We start from the raw sequence: 16,361 nt of genomic DNA, 5'->3' as shown, positions 1-16,361 counted from the left end.
TTCCTATCGAGCCTATCTTGCAACCACAGACTCTATTCGGATTCCCCGGTCTGTATCTGAGGCTTTACGTGATCCTAAGTGGACTAAAGCTATGACTACTGAGATGGATGCATTGCAGAAGAATCATACCTGGGAACTGGTTTCTCTTCCCTTTGGGGCGCGAACTGTTGGCTGTAAATGGGTTTTCACTGTCAAGTATCTTGCAGACGGTACTGTTGATCGCTACAAGGCCCTCCTCGTTGCTAAGGGATTTACACAGACTCCGGGACAGGACTTTGGTGCCACATTTGCCCCTGTCGCCAAACTTACTACTGTTCGTCTTCTTATCTCTTTAGCGGCATGTCATTCATGGCCCCTTCACCAGCTTGATGTGAAGAATGCCTTTCTAAACGGTGATTTGGCAGAAATCATTTATATGGACCCCCTCCTGGATTTCATCTTCAGGGGGAGTATTCTGGGAAAGTATGTCGCCTTCTCAAATCTCTGTATGGCCTAAAACAGTCTCCACGAGCTTGGTTCCAACACTTCTCTGAGGTCATTCTATCTATGGGTTTTTCTAGATGCCACTCTGACCATACTTGCTTTATTCGACGAGGAGTAGATGGTCGCAATACAATTGTCTTGGTTTATGTGGATGATATTTATAGTAACTGGCAATGATGTACAATGGATTGACAGGGTTAAGAGGCAATTGGGTAATGTTTTTGAGGTTAAGGACTTAGGTCCCCTCAAGTACTTTTTGGGGATAGAGGTGGCCCGTTCACGTCGTGGTATTTCGTTATCTCAACGCAAATACACATTGGATCTGCTTCAGGATACTGGTATGCTTGGTTGTCGTCCTGCTTCTTCTCCAATGGATCAGAATCATCGTCTTCATGCTGAATCTGGGGAGCTTTTATCTGATCCTTCATCTTACCAGAGACTCGTAGGTCGTTTGATTTATCTGACTAACACTAGACCAGATTTGACCTTTGCAGTTAGTGTAGTCAGTCAATTTATGCATACTCCGTGTACCTCTCATCTTGACGCTGTGTATCGTATTCTTCGCTACTTGAAATCTCGTCCTGGTCTCGGTTTATTTTATTCGTCCACTATTCAGCCACATTTGTCATGTTTCACTGATGTTGATTATGCAGGCTCTATTACAGACAGGAGATCTACATCTGGTTTCTGTACTTTCTATGGTGGTAACCTTATTTCGTGGAAAAATAAGAAACAAAGTGTGGTTTCTCGTTCGTCTGCTAAAGCCGAATATCGTGCTATGGCTCTTGGCACATGTGAGCTTCTTTGGCTTAGATCTTTGCTGACAGAGTTAGGATTTCCAATTGCTGGTTCCTCATCGTTGTTCTGTGACAACAAGTCTGCTATCATGCTTGCATCTGACTCGGTCCTTCACGAAAAAACTAAGCACATTGAGGTTGATGTTCACTTTCTCAGGGAGAAAGTTCGATCTGGTGCACTTGAGACAGTCTTTGTTCCTTCTTCAAATCAACTGGCCGATATGCTTACAAAGTCTGTAGGACCCTCTGCCATTAACTCTCACCTCGCCAAGCTGGGTTTAGTTGATATATTTGTCCCAGCTTGAGGGGGAGTATTGGAAATATTAGGATAGTTAGTTGTAGTTTCTACTAATATTAGTTTATTTCTTTATTTATTTCTTTGTAAGGGTATTTATGACTAATCCTCTATTATCGATTATATATATATATGCCAAGCTCTAATTATGGAGTTAAGGTTTTTTCTTTTCTCTCCTAAATCTCTTTTGGAATCACCCCAATGATTTCCATGGCATCAATCATATTGAATGCATCAACATTCAAAAGTAAACAGAAACTTCATATTTATTCTATTCATCCTCCACAAATAAACCCTAATACAATCTATAAATAAAGAAAATCAACCAAGAGTCCTTATAAAACTAAAATACCTAATTTTTGTAACTTTCTCTCTCCTAATTTTCAAACCCTAATAAATTAAAATTATTAAACTGCCCTATGAGCCAATAAAACACGAAAATAAGCCTTAAAAACATAAAATCAAAGCCCTAAAACAGAAATCTAAATAAAAATTAAAATCTACTCGTTAAGATTTGACCATTGGTGAAATAAAATTGTAGTAATTTCATCATCTATTGCATTCCGCATTATTCTCCTTTGGTTGAAGAAAACTCGTCCTCAAATTTTAAAGTGCTTGAGAATGATCAGGACAATTTGTGGTTCATCCCTTTTGATGAAGATTCGTCCTCGTGTCTTGATGTTGTGTTGAACCATTAACTTCAAATTGAGATCTTCTATCTTGGCAAAGTCTTCATTGTACCTGTCTAAGATGATAAAGTCGACTTGAGTTAGTGATGGAACAACTAAATCATGAACAAAAACTGTAGATGTTGTCTCTAAAAGATTTTCCTTAGGCTCTTTTGACATATTTTCCATTCCATGATCTTGTTCATGCGTTGATTCTAGAGTTGTGGCACACCATCTTGTGAAGTTAATGTTTGATTTGTCTTTTTTTCAACCAGCTTTTGGACTAATGGTACTGTAGGAGTTGACTTCCACAATGATATCTTGAGTAAATATCATTTGTATGAAGCAACACGTAGAATACCCTACTCCGCATCAAAATTAACCCGTTCACGTGAGATCCAACCTCGTCCCAACATGATATGACATTCCTCTAAAGAACCACCTTACACTCGGCACTATTGATGAACTTTCCTTAACAAAACTGAATAACGAAATCTCCATCATAATATCCACAAAATCTTTTATCTTCATCATTTTGTAAGATCTTCTCAACGAAACTGGTTGAAATTAGGTTCTCTTCAGAATCATCCCTGCACAATACCTTGAATGACTTTCCAGAAGGTATAACAAATCTAGTTTTAACTTCCAATACCATTTCCCTTCAATGCGATCTGCTAATGTGTCGCCTAAACCTAGGCTACGATACCAATTTCATGTAAGACGATGAGGGGAGATAAGAAAATGGAATTTGATTTAGGCAAAATAGGGGATCTAGGGAAATCTGATTGGAGATCAGGTTAAAGATTTGGGCGACAATAGGAGAAAGAAGAAAATGAAATTTGATTTAGGAAAAATAAGGGATTTAGGGTGTTTAGGTAAGAATAGATTTGGTTTAGGAGATTAATGAAGTAAGGGTTAAAGAAAATGGGGAATGATTAAAGGGTAAAACAAAATGGGGTTTGTAAGTTTCAAGAATAAAAAATCAAGAATCAAGAATCAAGAAAGAGATTTCAAGAACCAAGATTCAAGAATCCAAGACTTCAAAACTTCAAGAAATCAAGAATCAAGATTTCAAGATTTCTTGAAAAAATCAAGAAAACAAAATTTATGGGTTGGATTCTTGAATAGATTAAAGGGTTCTTGATGGTTTCTGATGTCTCACAAAAAAAAATGATATTTACCTTAGAATCACCCAATGATTTTCATGGCATCAATCATGTTGAATGCACCAACATTCAAAAGAAAACAGAAACTTCATGTTTATTTTATTCATCCTCCATAAATAAACCGTAATACGATCTATAAATAAAGAAAATCAACCAAGAGTCCTAATAAAATTAAAAGACCTAATTTTCGTAACTTTCTCTCATAATTTTCAAACCCTAATAAACTTAAATAAAAGATAAACTAAAATTACTAAACTACCCTTAAATATTATACTAAGACCATGGGCCAATAAAACATGAAAATAAACCTTAAAAACATAAAATTAAAGCCCTAAAACAGAAGTCTAAATAAAAATTAAAATCTACTCTTTAAGATTTGATGTTGCCATCAATTCTCCTCGGCTGGGAAGATTTCGTCACTAGCGAAATAAAATTATAGTAATTCTCATCATCGGTTGCATTCAGTATTAAGTTATCTATATAAGGAGCTCCAAATCCGAAACTTAATAATAATCAATCACTTCAATTACCTTTTCTCTCTTAATAATTACCTTTTAGCTTTATGTTTTATTTTCTTTCAAGCTATTACTTGTTTTATCAATTGAATCTATTGATTTAAATTGATTTTGAGTGTTTTATTGAACACAATATTTAATTCTTATTAAATCTATTGATTCATGCGCTTCTGCTACTCAAGTGGTATCAAAACTTTTGTTATGATCCACATTCATGGCTGGTGACGGAGAATTCATCACTAAAACTGAATTGGAAGCCCAATTCAAGAAGTTTGAAAAAGATAAACATCTTAGTTGTATTATCCACAACTCATTGCCAGTACAACATGTTGATCCTTCAACTTGACAGTCATTTCCGAACTAGATGCAAGGTGCAAGGTAAGTTGTGCCAATTAATTATACATAGTGGAAGTTCGAAAAATATAATTTCAAGCCACATGGTCGATGCACTCAAATTACCCACTACGCAACACCCTACACCTTATCTATAGGTTGAGTGGATGATAAGTGCAACAAGAATGTGACAAGCCAATGCTCTCTTTCATTTAGAATTGGGAAATATAAGAATGAGGTTATAAATGACATCGTCCCAATGAGAGCATGCCACATCCTCTTGGGAAGGCCTTGCCTTCATGAAAATGTTGTCACCTATCAAGGTAAAACCAACACTTATTCTTTCACGCATAATGGTGTCAAAATGATTCTACACCCTTCCAATGACAAGCCCAAGTCTGCCCAACGAACCAAAAAAATGGAACATGTTTTATTTCTACTAACATCAACGAGGACTAAAAGAAAACAAATCAAGAGTTCGTGGAACTAGTGCAACCTTCCAACCGCGACCCTCTTATTCAAGTTCCTACTCAAATGCAACCCCTCTTTAAGGAATTTTCTTGTGTTCTTCCTTCAAAATTGTTAGATTCAATGCCTCTCATGTGGAATATACAACACCACACCGATTTGGTACCCGATACAAGTCCCCCAAATCTGCCTTATTATTGGATGAATCTAAAAAAGCATAACTTATTAAAGGAACCACTGAAAAAGAACTTTGAAGCTTCTACTGATAAGTACAAAATCGATGTCGATAAAAGAATCAAGAGGTATGAACAAGGAGACTCGGTCATGGTTTATCTTAATAAATATCATTTTCCCGCCAAAACTTACAAGAAGACCAAATTGAAGAAAATTGAATCCCTTCATACCTTGAAGAGGATAAACGATAATGTTTATGCGAAAAATTTGCCTGATGATATGCTATAGTCAATTATATTCTCTAATCTAAATCTAAAGAAGGGATATCACTGAAAGTGGATTAGAGCGAGGGATGAATGGAGAACAAGGAAAAAAGAAGGCCTTCAAAAATAACTCAAGGACAAGTATTTTTAAAAGAAAGAGGGCCTGATGTAGGATATCTATAATTCTAATTAGTTTCCTAATTCTATTACGATTTGTTTCTATTTTCTAATTCTATGAGAATTTTTATTTTATAGTTCTAGTAGGATTTATATTTCATAGTTATTTTAAGAGTACAATTCATTGTTAATTTCCAATTTGTTTTAAAATTCATTTTTATTATTTAGAGTATAATTAGAAGTATCCAAGTACAGTTATAATAGATTTAGAAAGTTGCTATTATGTTATAGATAGGTTAGGAATGTTAATTTTTAGTATTTTATAAAGATTCTAAGTTGTTATGATGGAGTTATCTATAAAAGGAGCTTTAAATCTGAAAATTAATAATAATCAATCAATTCAATTATCTTCTCTTAATTACTTTTTAACTTTATGTTGTATTTTCTTTCAAGCTATTACTTGTTTATCAATTGAATCTATTGATTCAAATTAATTTTGAGTATTCTATTGAATACAATATCTTAATTCCTATAGAATCTATTGATTCACAAGCTTCCGCTGCATCACTTATTTTGAAGACCCAATATGGAAAGTTTTGAAAATTCTCTAGAGATAGAAGGTGTACATATTTTCAAGGCCTCCAAAAGCATACTAGTGGACCTAGAACAAGTGTGTAAGTAGAAAGTTATAATCATCAAGATACAACTGTTGCATAAACTATTAAAATTCTAAGAAAAAATAATGGAAATAAATGTCAAGTAGATCAATATAAATAGAGTCTAGAAAGAAAACCAAGTGGTTTGGTGCCTGTGAAAGATTTGCATCTGCGGCATCCCGTGTTGAGTGTATACTAGGTGCATCCATTGGCGCTGCTGCCTGACGAAAATCTGGTTCATGTTGTTTATTTGAATCCAGAAAACTGAAGTACTCAACCAACAAACCAGGTTCGGTTCGATCATCAACAGAAGATGAATTGAGCTTAAAAACCTCTTCCAAACACTCTTTAGCAACCTCAAGACCTTCAAGATCAACACCTGGAGCAGGTTCAACTGTCCTAGAAGAAACAACCAGCATCAAAACAAGAATTATATTATGGATTTTCAGTAAGCAAACATATAAAGGGGGGCAAAATCTTCCAAATAGATATCAGAACTCAGAAGGCAAAATCTTCAATTTTAAACAAAAAGTAAGATGGAAGGAGAGAGAAGGATATTATCACCTCAATGATGGGAAAAGATTCATATTTACAAATATTAAATAAATAAATAACAGTAATAGCCTTCGTCGAGAATAATCAGAAGTATTTCAACCGATAAGTACTTTTCAAATTTCTTTTGCAAGTAAAAGCAACTCTATAAACAACCTAGAAAAATCAAAAAATTGAGGGGAGGGGGGAAACTGCTCATCCTGTCAACCAAAAGTTGCGGTAAGGGTGTCTAAAGCAACCAAAAAATTGAGGGGAGGGGGGCAACTGTTCATCCTGGCTTTGCCCCTGATTCTTGTTCCCTATCATAGCCAATGTTGAAGTCAGTTTTGCAAAAAAAAATGACTACAGATAATGCAAAAACGTGTCTCGAGGTGAAAAGCACAACGTTGCAGAATTATCAAATGAGATACCAAGAGTATATACAACAAAAACAACTCATTGTCATAGAGTTTAGATACTATATTCACAGGAACCAAGTTGCAAACCCAACTTCCCAGACGTCAACTCCACATGCCTCACCAACAAAAATGGTTTAACCGTGGGAACAGAGTATACGCTAGACCACTAGCTATTGTGGCACATGGGATTCTTCAAATAGTGGCATGACATATTCCTCGGCCATTATCAACAAACGTGAGAAGAAAGGGAAGATACTAAGACAGAAATCATGATATGGTAGGTGGGTCCCACACATTCATTACCATATAAGCATAGTGACAAAGTCAGGGGTGGGTTGGAAAATAAATTGGTAAAATAAAAATCATATATTATTAATTATGGACTACATAAAAATGTGTGTTTACTATTTTGCAAATTAAACATAGCTTTAAAAAAATTACAAAACTTTATTCTTAATAAACATTAGATAAAAATGTATTTTCCACCAACTAGGTGGTGGAGCAATGGTTCAACGTCCTCAATTGCTCCCCAAAGATACAAGATTGAGTCCTCCCCCCCAATTATGCTTGATACGCCAATTTGTGGTGTTTGGGCTTATCTGTAGGAATTAGTCCTACTTCCAAAGAGAGTGAGGACACTCTACATCATCAAATACATACCAAAATTTAGCGCATAAGAACAATCAAAACCCAACTTAAAAAATAAAATAAGAATAAAACATGGAGAACTTTGTCATAAGAACAATTTTGTTCAGCTCTACGAAAACACCCATTTCCAGCATTTTTTTAATGATGGCATACAAATGTCAAAACCATTTATGACAAATCAATCATAATTCGTTACAAAGTTAGCAAAACTCATGCGTCCTAAACCAACATTCGTACTAGACACATTATGACAAACATAATACAAGAAGCTAACTCATGAACCATCCAAAGGGGTTGTTAGTTTATCAGATAGACTTCCTGGATTGGCCACATTATCCCTCCACTCGTTCAAAATAAAAAAAATAAAAAAAGATAATCCAATGAAGATGTTTGGAGCGTCGCTTCAGAATACTTAAAAGAGATACCCTAATAATCAAAAGCAATAGTAATCTCACAAATTACTGAGAAGATTAATAATCCAGAGAATCACCATAAGAATTACAAATTAAAAATCAGGGAAGTCGAAATCCAACTGGAAACTTAAATAAGTGATTAATTCGTTAAAGAGAGAACGAACCAGATTTGAGGAAATCCAAGAAAGCGAGGACAATGCGACGAGAGACAGGAGAATTGGTCTTCAAGTTTGCCATTTTATGAAGACTATGATTAGATCAAGTGCGCATTATAAAACCTTGCAGCTTACGACAGAGAAAGAGACCTTTCTCTCTCTTGTTTTGGTTCTCTCCTTACCTGTTTCGATGAAAAGATATGCAAGGAAGGAGAACAAGACTGCAGAAAGACTTTTCTCCGTCGATTTCGAGAAAAACAAATTTTCTTGTCCCCACAAAATTACTTAACGAGCCCCTACGAAGAATTTCTTTCACAATACTCCTAACTTTTTTTTTTTTTTTAAGAACGCTATCAGCTTTTGCCGTCAAATTCTAAACAGTAATAAAATGTTGAATAAAAGAAAATAAATAAATTATTATTATTATTTGATAGAATTTTTTTTAAAGTACTCTCTTTTATTATAATCTGATAATTACTATTTGATACAATTACTAGATTCCATTATATTCTGAAAAAATGATCTAAGACTTTAATATTTAGTAATGCACCAAATTATACATAACTCCAACTAATATATAATTATATTGAAATATATAAAATTAATAATTTTTTATAAAAACTTTATAAAAATAATTAATTAATATTAATACATTTATTATTTTGATTCAAATATTATGAAATAATAAAAATAATTAGTTAATGTTAATTTACATACATTTATAAATATTATAATTCTATCGAAATTTCGACAGCATCTCCTCTAAAAAATTGACTTATGAAATTTGTATTGAGTCAAAATAAATAAATGATACAATTACGGATACAGTCTTTTTCTCTTGAAATTTCCCCATACGACAATATTCTCACAGGGTATTTATAGACTTTCAATGTATGAAGAGCCCATGATTCGTCCACGTGTCCCAAGAGATTACATACGAACGAGTGCCATGTATGTCCTAACCTTCAAGCATCCCATTGGGCATGCAAGAGGACATTCCATCTAGATCCCCGTTCATCCATGTGTGCATGTCCTGAAAGTGCACATCCCCTTGAACCGTCCAAGTCATGTGACGTTGTTCCTCCAGATGGAATCCTTGAAGAGATGCAACGTGGCCCCTTTTTCCAAATCATTGTTATCATGTTTCCTTAGCAAATTAGTATCATCTACATTTAGCCCCTACCCAATTGGGTGGGATGTTTAGTTCAAGCCACTATCGGGCTTGTTTTGATGATGTCCTTCTTCACATCCATATCTTGTGTGAGACATTTCGCAAAGTCGCCGTCTCCAATGATCACATCATATTAACACCTTGTCTTCAATACCAATGTGCTAGATTACTAAGGTGCTTATCCTGTAGACACCCCAATTTGAACGAGCCCTCACTCGAAAGGACTTAAAAATAGTAATTTTCCAATAAATTTGGCCAACGGGCCTCGAAGGCCCAAATCATTAAAATATAGTATAGTTGTCGAAATCGAGATCCCTAAGACCCCCTAAGGGTCTAATGGGCCCACCAAAAGGACTCAGCATGCTCCCATCTACCCCTCTCCACTCAAAACACCGATTTTTCGACAAAATTGGCCAACGGGCCTCAAGGGCCCAAATCTCTGAAAAATGACATTTTGATTGAATCAAGGTCCCTAAGACCACCCAATGGTCTAAGGGACCCACCAAAGGTGTTGGAGCTATCCTACACTTGCCCAACCCTCACATGCATCTAAAAAATATCAAATTTTCGATAAAATTCTCTCACAGGCCTAAAAAGTCCGATTTGCCAACACGTGACATTTTTGATCAAATCAATGATTATAAAAATCTCAAAAAAAAAAAAATTAAAAAATTAAAAAATATGAGACTTGAGATGCTTACCCCCATCTACCTTCCACCGCTCCACCTCCGAATCCGCAAATACCCTAAGCCCATTCAAAGCCCATAAGACCTCAACTATTTCCTAAAATAATTCCTCACCTTACCCTCAACCTAAAATCGATCCCATACCATCTAAACCCTAAAACGAACCCACCCTCAAAAATCCAACCCAAAACAAAACCCTATCAAAGTCAAAATAACCTACAACCCTCCTAAAATCCAAGCCCAATACATTAAAAGCTCACAAACCACTATCCATACCCCATTCATTATCCAATCCACAACAATAACCCATTAACCACTACCCACATCAACCAATCACCCTCTCAACATCAAAAGATGACAAATGTCATCATCCCCTTTCACCTCCCTCATCTAATCACCCACCCTCATCATCATTCTCTAAACAATTCATCTAACTCACATCACTTTCCTCCAAAATCACCTCAACCCATACCCTACCCTAACCTAACATATCCCTATTCTCTAACATCATCAACCACCCACATCACAACCCATACCCTACACATTATAACCTATCATCATTCTCTAATACCATCAACCACTCACATCACAACCCATATCTATACTCATCACTTTCCTTAAAACACTTTAACAAAATCATCTCCACCCATACCCCCATTTTCATCAACTAACCAACCCATACTCTTCTCTCTAATCAAACAACCACCATCAACCAATCAACCAATCTCATCACTTCACTCTCTCATCACATATGCCACATGGCATCATCCCCTTTCTCTTCCCAAAAACCAATCTACCAACCTCTTACATAACTCATTATCCTAAATCTACACACCTTACATCTTCAACCAACCTAACACTCATTCTTCAAACAACCCCCTTACACCATCATTCCTTCCATCAACCATCACTCATCTCACCCCACCAAACACTCTACCCAAATGGATTTGGGTAGGATCCAAATCATTTGGATCTAAACACTATCTATTTTCACTCATTACACAATTACCCCCACTTCCATTCTAAATTTCATATATTTTACCTCTAAAACCAATGCCATTATCCCTTCTCCTAACCTTTCACCCCATTATACTCCTAGACATCCTCCAAACATCTATAAATACCCCTCCCCTACTTCCAAAAATGATTACCAAGTCTTGCTAAAAAAAAAATAAAAAATATATATATCTTCTCACATCATCTCTTCTCCAATCTTACACTAATCCTTTATAAAAAAAATACATTCTCTCATACTCCACTAAGGACTTGAGAAGCATAGAAGAAGAAGAAAGAAAGAGGAGTGGCCTTGAAGCTTCAAGGTAGGTTCAAAATACACCCCCCTCTCTCTCTCTTTCTATCCTCCCTTCCTCCCTCTTCTATTATCCCCTCATTCTTTTCATTTTGTTTTAAATGAATTTAGGATGAGTAGTCCCCAAGGCATAGATCTACAAGGATCATCTCCATCAATGAGATGACCCTATGATCGAGCCAAAAGCAAATCCCTATCTAGGGTACAAATGCACCCACGTGGCACATTATTTTTTTATTTTAAATCAAAATGACCGAGTTCTTTGAGGTTACCGCCACGTAACGGAGAGAAAAGGGTGCCTAACAACTTTCCTTTTCTCCAACCGAGCCGCTTACCCCGAATCTCTAGGTTCGATTAATCCTTATCCATCGTGAGTCACTAAAATGCCAAAATGATAATTTTCTGAAAAATGTACTCGAGTGACCATTCACACCCACTTACAATATGAATGGTGGCGACTCCAATTCTTAGTAGATGTGGCCGTCGTAATGACGAAAATCACGTATCTACAACTGGCGACTCCACTGGAAAACAATGGTTCATTTCTCGTGGGTAATTCGATCATTTGAAAAAAAAATAGATTTTTATTTTACTAATGTTGTTTGTTATTTGTTGTGTGTCAAGTGTTTTGCTTTTATTTTCATTACTATGTTTGCAATGTAATATTTACTTACATTATTGTTCATGATATTTGTAAGGGGGTCGATGAAAAAAATAAATAAATGAGAATGCACATGTGCACTTGCGAGCATAGCCTCACTCACAGCCCCCCCACCCTCAATATATTTAGCCCCGATGCTTAGTAGTTCTACAGCTTGAGATCGTTATTTCAAGTGTCGGGGATGAACACATCAAATTCGATCACCAACCAACGACATGCGTACTTCGGTATGCATCGAGGTTTAAATATCGGGTAACCGTAAAGCCACCCACTAGCCGCATGCATGTGCCCGATTAAACAATGCTAGGACACAAATCTTCAGTGTTACATCGACCCCCAAGCAAGGTTGTAATTATACAAGTTGTTGTCAGGCCTCGAAGCCCAAGTTGTAAGCCCAAAGAGGCACAAGTAAATCATAGGTTGTTTATTTCCACTTTCTTTGCATCTCCCCTTAGGTAAAGGGGAATACATGTCATATTGCATCACATCCATATTCAAAAACAAAAAAAAAAAAAAAAAAAACACAGTGAAGAAGGGAAGCAAAACAGTGGACCAAAGAACCAATTCCAGAAACTGGAATTCTTTCTAGTCCGTGTCCATGGCACGGATTGCCAAAAATGTGCCTCATCCGTGTTGGGAGCACGATTGAAGTAGTAAAATGCCTCATCCGTATTGGAAACACGATTGAAGCGGTGAGTTCTTCATCCGTGTCTTGAGCACGGTTGCAATAGTAAAAGCCTCATCCATGCCCAAAACACGGATTATAGAATGACAACTACATTCGTGCCATTAATACGGACCAATAAAATTTGATAAAGTGGCGCATACTGGTTGTTTACACATCAATACTATTTTTTAACAAAATACAAAAATACAAAAAAAAAATGAAAAAAAGGGGGGACGTGCAGATTTCCCCAAATCAAAACAATTGTGTGAACCAATTCTTATCCAAGCCGGATTGAGTCCCTCGTCATATCCATTTCAACTAGGTTTACAACCCAGATCTAGATCTAGTTCAACTAGGTCCACGACCCAAATCCAGATTCGTCTCAAATGGGTCCATGACCCAGACCCATATCCAAATCCATTACAATTGGGCCCATGACCCAGATCCAAATCCATTTCAACTCGGTTCACAACCTAGATCCATATCCGTTCCAACTAGGTCCACGACCCATATCCAAACCCATTACAACTAGGCCCATGACCCAGATCCAATCAGATTGGGTCCACGACCCAGATCCAATTCAACTGGTTTCATGACCCAGATCCAAATCCATTTCAACTAGGTTTACAATCCAGATCCATTTTTAACTAGGACCGCAACCCAGATCCGTTTCGACTGGGTCTAAGACCCAGATCCACTACAAACCGGATCCATATCCAACTTCGAACCAAGTCCATGATCTAACAAAGATAACAACCGATCAATCGACTCAAATGCATTCAACTTTCTCATAAAAAAAAGATTTCAAAAAGTACCAATTGTAGTCCTTGATCAAAGTCGGTGCTTAGAAAGATCTTAACTTGTTGATACGAGGGGGATAGACTAAGTCTATTCAGGAAATAAGGTGATTTAAGAGTACCATTGTGCGCCGCCTCTTCCTTGGAGATCTGCTTAGCCGACGTTGATTTCAGATAACTGAATTGGAGGCTACCAAAAATATGGGTTGTTCCAACTCGATCTATCTTAGAAACTATTTCTTCAAAATATTTTCTCAACTCCGTGTCAATGCCAGCTTCGTGCTGATGAAACTATCTTTTCAAAATATTTTCCTGACTCTGTGTCGATGCCAGCTCCGTGTTGATGAAATTACTTTTTCAAAAATATTTTATCGACTCCGTGTCGATGTCGACTCCGTGCTGATGCCAACTTCGTGTTGATGCCGACTCCATGTCGATGCCAGCTCCGTGCTGAGATAATTCCATTTTCAAAATATTTTATCAACTTCGTGTCAATGCCAGCACCATGCTGATGAAACTACATTTTCAAAATATTTTACCGACTCCGTGTCGATACTAACTCCGTGCTGATGAAATTACTTTCTAAAATATTTTTTGACTCTATGTCGATGCCAGTTCCGTGCTGATGAAATTACTTTTTAAAAATGTTTTCCTAACTCTGTATCGATGCCAGCTCCGTGCAGATGAAATTACTTTTTCAAAATGTTTTTCTGACTATGTGTCGATGCCAGCTCCGTGCTGATGAAATTACCTTTTCAAAATGTTTTACCGACTCCGTGTCTATGCCAGCTCCGTGCTGATGCCAACTCCGTGTTGATGTCGACTCTGTGTTAATGCCAGCTCCATGCTGATGAAACCCTCTTTTTCAAAAAAAAATTCAGCTCCATGCTGATGCCAACTCCGTGTTGATGCCGACTCCGCGCCAAGAAATTACTTTTTCGTTAAAATTCATAATAAACAACTTTACCCAACCTAATAAAACATCATGCATCTTCATTTTTGTAAACAAGATAGTCACACTTGGTCTTCTGTACCCACAGGTGGCCAAGCGAAAGAAATACAAGCAGCCAGAGGTACCTCCATATTTTCTGAGATCATCTACAATCACCATGAGTTCGTCCGAACCGGTACAGCCCACAACAGTCGAAACGTCAGGTATCGATCCACAAATAGCAGCACTATTGAAGTTAATCGAGAGGCAAGAAAAGATAGTAAGTACCGTGTTAGCCAACGCCAACATCATACAAGCCCAAACAATACAGCAACACGCGTCCGGATCAAATTAGGATCTACCCGAACAACCTTCATAGGGATCACAGACCACCATGCCTCCTGCAGTACCTGAATACCAGGGACCCCCACTCTATATTCCATAGAATCGACCACCCCCTGTGGTCATTCCTGATGACGAATGTGAGTATAGGGCTACAGAGGCCAAAAACGCAACAAATGAAAAATTAGCTCAGCAAATCGAGTCTCTACAGGAAGAGATGAGAAGAATGAAGGGCCTCAACACGATGAGTGGAACTCGGTTCAAGAACCTCTGTTTTTATCCCAATGCTCAATTACCGGCCATGTTCAAGTGTCCGGAGTTCGAGAAATATAACGGAGTAGGGTGTTCTCTGTCGCATCTAAAATTATATTATGGAGCCATGTGCCAGTATGCGAGGATGACAGGTTGTTAGTGCAGTTGTTTTAGAGGAGTTTGATGGGGCCGACACTTAAATGATTTTTTGGATTGGATCACTCACTCATTAAGAACTGGCAGGACCTAGCTGAGATGTTCTGGCAAAATTATCGATTTAATACAAATGTTGGTCTAGACCGGAACGACATGGCCAAGATGATAAGAAAGCAACGGGAAACGGTGAAAGAATATGCATAGAAATGGCGAGAGTCAACTTCACAAGTAAGGCCTGCAATGACCGAACAAGAGATGAACACCACGTTTATTTCGACACTAGGGCACGCCTTCTATACTCATCGGTGGGGCACACCACAGGCACATTTTCAAATCTGGTACAAGTAGCAGACCAGGTCGAGGACGAGATCCGAACTGGTCTGATATTTGATTTCACAAATTTAGGGGCAACAACAGGAATCCCTTCTTAGAGAAAGCCAGTGCCTATGGGAAAGAAGAGGGAAGAATCACAAGTTAACAACGTACAGCCAAATCGACCTCTTTTTATCCATTCACCAGCACCAAGACCACAAGCACCATCAACTTCATGGGCATCAGCACCACCAGCTTGGAATCCTGCACCTCAAAACTAATTCAGGGCAAACCCTCCACCAATAGTACAGTAGGCACCACTATATGGGCAGAACCAGCAGGCACGACCTAACAAAGTAAATAGAGTGTTTATCAGGTTACCCATGACACTATCGAAATTACTGCCAATCTTGCTCAGGGGTGAGTATCTTGCAAAACGTCCACCAAATCCTGAGGTTGCTAAAGGGCCAGGGTACAACCCCAATTTGTTCTACGAATTTCACATGGGTGCACCAGGGTACTCTACAGATCAATGCTGGCAACTCAAACATCAAGTATAGAATTTGATCGATAAAAAAACTCTCATCCTAGATGGATCTGCTGAAAGCGCCCTCGATCCGCGGGGTGCACGGATCCGCTTTTGACCCTTGAGGTTTGGGAGTCGCCACCTAGTTATTACTATCTAGGAATCGAATACTGACTTTAAACGGATAAAAAACTAATCTACTACAGAAAAACTGAACCCGGGGATCACATTACGGGGGTTGGAAGGTGTTAGGCACCAATCCCGTCCGGCCAATACCGGTCTCTACTTATCCCAAATAAGACTACATTGCTAATGAAAAAATCTAGATAAAAAAATAATATAAATTTTACCTTCAATACGCAAAGGTTCTATTTCCTCAGATCTGATGAAACTGCTCCTTGTACCGTACTCCTTACTTTGTTCTGGCTCCGGATCTGATTTCTGATCTTC

The 16,361-nt window shown here is 37.5% G+C and overlaps 1 protein-coding gene across 5 annotated transcripts in view; it reads right to left on the bottom strand.

Moving 5' to 3' along the window:
• LOC147409928 (uncharacterized) overlaps window positions 1-8,339 on the bottom strand; it is a 43,154-nt gene extending 34,815 nt beyond the window's left edge. Inside the window, exons 1-2 of one of the 5 annotated variants that reach the window (XM_086432107.1) lie at window positions 8,111-8,339; window positions 6,073-6,329 (exon numbers count right to left, since the gene is read on the bottom strand). In XM_086432107.1, the coding sequence (XP_086288233.1) occupies window positions 6,073-6,329; window positions 8,111-8,183 (330 nt within the window). In that variant the 5' untranslated portion in view covers window positions 8,184-8,339. Of the gene's footprint in view, window positions 1-6,072; window positions 6,787-8,110 lie in introns of all 5 variants that reach the window. The other 4 variants (XM_086432105.1, XM_086432104.1, XM_086432106.1 and 1 more) reach the window with 4 other exon arrangements.
• Window positions 8,340-16,361: the final 8,022 nt, after the last annotated feature.

Source organism: Akebia trifoliata, chromosome 2 (genome assembly GCF_017979445.1).
Source record: "Akebia trifoliata isolate Shusen 1 chromosome 2, ASM1797944v1, whole genome shotgun sequence".
Lineage (NCBI taxonomy): Eukaryota > Viridiplantae > Streptophyta > Magnoliopsida > Ranunculales > Lardizabalaceae > Akebia > Akebia trifoliata.
Note: the sequence above shows the minus strand (reverse complement) of the source record. Positions and strands in the feature narration are given on the sequence as shown.